Here is a 4,366-nt window from a genome sequence, read left to right on the forward strand (position 1 = left end):
AAATGTTCACAAATACACTATGTTTTAATTTGAATAGTCTCTGTCTATTTTACAAATCTGTTTATATATTATTTTTTTATTTTTTAAGAGCTTTATAACTTTGCGTCTTTCTTCTATGATCTCTCTCTCTTTTCTTGTATTCTCGTTAAATTACATTCAGAGGATCTTTCATTGTTAGTCGACTCTGTACTCTGTTTGTTGGTGCGAAAAAAGTTCTCCTCAATCATTGTTTCGCGTTGAGAAATGATGGTATTGACAATATTTTTTTTTTTTTTTTTATTTATTTCATAAAACCTGTACAACAAGAATAACAGATTCTTATAATTATAGTACAAGGAAGTTTATCCAATGTTTGTATAATCTCATAAATCGAAACTTAAATGTAATTAAAAAAAAAAATAAGAAACGAAAAACTAAATGAAATGAAATGAAATTGACAATTAAATTATATGTTTGTAATGATTTTAAAAATAAAATATAATTATCAAAAATAAAAGAGAATGGCAAATAAAAAAGAAAAATAATAATAATAATAAAAGTTATAAGATTTGACAATATTGTAAAAATTGGTATAATTAAATTTGGGTACGGTAACAAAGATAAAATTAGAAGTGACATTAATATACAGAAACAGAGACGAGAATAAGAAGAAAAAAAAAAAATACAAAGAAAGAAAAAAAAAAAACAAATAAATAAAAATACAACATTCAATAACAAATTAGGAAAAAATAAAGACTTTCAGGTGATAGCAAAGTAATTAAACAATTTTTTCTTAAATGTATTGGTGTCGCTAATGGTTTGAATACAGATAGGTAACGAATTCCAAAGACGAACGGACGACACAAAAAATTGCCAATCAGAAACAAGGCTACGTTGCACAAACGGTATAATTCTCCTACCCCTACTGGAGCGAGTGAATCGAAGCCTATTGAATAAATAAATCGAAGCCTATTGAATAAATAGACCAATTTGTGGAGGAATACAAGGCTCCTAATAGATAACAAACTATCAAAGGATACACCATATAGAGTTAGTGAATATCGGGTAACGGAATCACGACGACTCAGCCCAAAGATGTAGCGTGTTATGCTATTAAAAAGGACGTTCAATCTCCTTCGACTAGCAGAGTCACAGCTAGCGAATAATTCAGAACCATATAATAGACCTGGCAAAATGTAAGTCTTCGCTAATAGACGTCTGACTCCCAAAGGAGTAAAAGAATGAGTCGACCAGAGTGCACGTAGCTTCGCATAGCTTTGTCCCACAGCGGAGCAGATATGATCCGACCATGTCAGTGTATCATTAAAGATAACCCCGAGATTTCTTGCCGACGACACAATCGATATACCGATGTCATTAATACTAACATTGACATCATATCGGAGATTCGATTTCCTCTTACCCATGATGAGGCACTTTGATTTTCGGGGGTTTATGCAGAGCCCGTTAGCACATGCCCAAGTATGAATCCTCACCAGGTCCTGATTCAATCTGTCAACACAGTCATTGAGCTCCGATAGGGGACTTGAAATATACACTTGTACATCATCGGCATATAAATGTACCTTAGTGTACGATAGATGAGAGGGAAGGTCGTTGGAATAGACTGAGAATAGCAGAGGGCCCAAGATTGACCCCTGAGGAACACCTCTGTTGACTGGCAGAGTTCCTGACAGTAAACCATTTGCACTAACAGATTGCGACCGATTACACAAATAGGACCAAACGAGACGTGTCGTGGATGAAGAAAAATTATAAATATTTAATAACTTAGCACACAATATGTTATGATCCACCGAATCGAAGGCCTTAGAGTGATCAAGAAGAACCAGACAAGTAACTTCATTGTTCTCTAAGTTCATCCTTATATCCTCGCATACGTCTGCCAAGGCGGTTATGCAGCTGTGCTTGGGACGGAAGCCAGACTGTCTTTCAAATAACATTGAGCCATCAGTAAGATAGTCAGATAGTTGTCTATAGATTATCTTCTCAAAAGCCTTAGACAGAAAACATAAAATGGATATAGGACGGTATTCACCACCACCCTTAGATATGGGAATAACTTTACTGTGTTTCCAAGCAGAAGGAAAAGTGCTTGTCATTATAATTCTGTTAAATAGACTGGTTATATATGGCAATAAAAGTGGAAGCAAGACCTTGAAGAAGCGCGGATCAATGCCATCGTAACCAACCGAATTAGATTTCACAGATGAGATGCTAAGAATCACATCTGCAGAATCTATACAAGAAAACTGAAATCCATTCGTGCTAGTTCCAAAGTCCGAGATATTAACGTTAAAATCATAGAAATCATCAAATCTTGGAGTGACAGGAATATTAACAAATTTCATATTCAATTCATCAACATCAACATTATCATTGCATCCAGAGGTTCTTCCTATACCAATAGACCTTATAATGTTCCACGACTGTTTAGATCCCAAAGCAGACGAAAATTTGCGATAGAAATAATCCTTCTCAGCGCGTTTAATAGCAACATTCGCAAGACTTCTCTTCTCTCGAAAATCATCCCTCAGAGCAGGGATCTTAAATCTCCTCCACCTAGAGTACGCCAAGTCGCGTTCCGATATAGCCAGACGGACCTCCTCATGGAACCAGGGCTTAGAGCCAGATCTAACCTTTCTCGTCTTCAAGGGCATGGTTAGATCCTGTAGAAGTCTAATGTTATATTCCAAAAAGTCAAGTTGTTCGTCAGGGGAGTCCATGTCGTAAAACAAGTCCCACTCGATCTGCGAAGCCAAGGTACCTAAGGAAGTATAGTCGAGGTTCCTAAAATCTCTAAAGGAAAATGTACATTGTATTCTTTGAAACCTAAAACTGTAGGACAGGAAAATTAAGTCGTGTTTTGAAAAGCAAGACGCAGAAATCTGGTCATACAGTAAGACATTGCCTAGCTTACTAACGAAAAACAAATCAATAAGGCTACTACAGGAGTGCGTATGGTGCGTGGGACTGGACGTATTAGTCGGTAATAGACCTAAGGATAGCATGGGAGAAGAAATATTATCATCAGATATGATATTGGAGTTGAAATCACCGGAAACCACGATATCATCGTAAGCGAATGACAAGTCCTCCAACATATCAAAAAAACACACCATATCCACATGATTGTTAGGTCTATAGACACATCCCACCAGAATTCTCGCCTCGGTGGATCCAATCTCCACAAAAACATATTCCAAAGCCCCCCCTGGATCAGATTGCTGACGAAGTTTAGATCGCAAACAGTCTCTAACGTAAATTGCTGTCCCACCACCTCTACTAGACCTATCAGCCCTATAGACCTTATAGCCGTTAAGACTTACCAGCGAACTAGGCGTCGTCGAACGAAACCAAGTTTCTGAAACACATACAATATCAATCCCAGAGTTCTCAAAAACAAAACCAAATTCATCTAGTTTGTTATTGAGGCTCTGAGCATTGATATGGCAAATATTCAAACCATTCTTCTGCTTGGCCAAAATCCGAACCATATTAGCCGTTACGTCTCTGGATGAGCTATCATACAGACCGTTCATGATGATAATTATAAGATTCAGGGAAAAGTGGGGAAACAATAGCGACACGGAGAAATGATTGGTTATTGAATGTTATGGGAAAAAAGAAAAGGGACATAGAATAGACATAAGGGATTTTCCTAAAAATGAGTGAATTTAAAAAATTGACTAAGTATTTAAATAAACAGATAGTGATAATTGTAAATAAAAATAATAGTGTAAGTAGATAACTATGAATTAAATATTTCATAATAACAGGATGTAGCTCAGCTGTTCCCGGTTTCACACGAGGAAATATGGTTTGGGATATTATTATTTCGAGAATGTAGACGAAACCCATCCAATACATCATCATGTATAACACAGATTGGAGTATCATCCTGATGATGCCTTATGTAAACAAGCCCTTTGAAGGTGTAAGCTGAGTATATGACCTTACACAATTTTGAAGGAAGAAAAACAGCCATTTTCGAACTTTTTCGCGTTTATTTCATCGAAATGTATTGACAACATCGCAAAATGTCACGAAATGATAACATATACAAAGGCATACATAATAATTAAATTAAAAAAGAAGAAGCAGAAGTTATTTTACAAATAACTTTGGATTTAAAAAATCTAATTTTATTTTTTGGAACATAGCAATTAATTCTTGTGATTCCATTCATTGCTCCCCCGTTACTATACATGCTGGTTGAAGTGCTAATGCTTGTTTTGTAACATCAATTGCTGTGCTCCTTTTGTTAACTTTTTGTTTTGTGTTTATTATCCCGATGCCCAGTACAAATGAAACGATTGTAAAATATAATTCACCAAATAAAGCTTTTTATTTTGTTAACATTATA

At 35.6% G+C, this 4,366-nt stretch overlaps 1 protein-coding gene across 1 annotated transcript; it reads right to left on the reverse strand.

Moving 5' to 3' along the window:
• Positions 1-280: 280 nt before the first annotated feature.
• On the reverse strand, positions 281-3,542 carry LOC142230885 (uncharacterized). The gene is made up of 3 exons (XM_075301505.1): positions 2,899-3,542; positions 1,403-2,838; positions 281-294 (listed from the first exon to the last, which is right to left on the reverse strand). The coding sequence occupies exons 1-3, from the start codon at positions 3,540-3,542 to the stop codon at positions 281-283; spliced, it is 2,094 nt and encodes a 697-aa protein (XP_075157620.1).
• Between the last annotated feature and the right edge of the window lie 824 nt (positions 3,543-4,366).

Source organism: Haematobia irritans, chromosome 3, assembly GCF_050003625.1.
Source record: "Haematobia irritans isolate KBUSLIRL chromosome 3, ASM5000362v1, whole genome shotgun sequence".
In the NCBI taxonomy this organism is placed as follows: Eukaryota; Metazoa; Arthropoda; class Insecta; order Diptera; family Muscidae; genus Haematobia; species Haematobia irritans.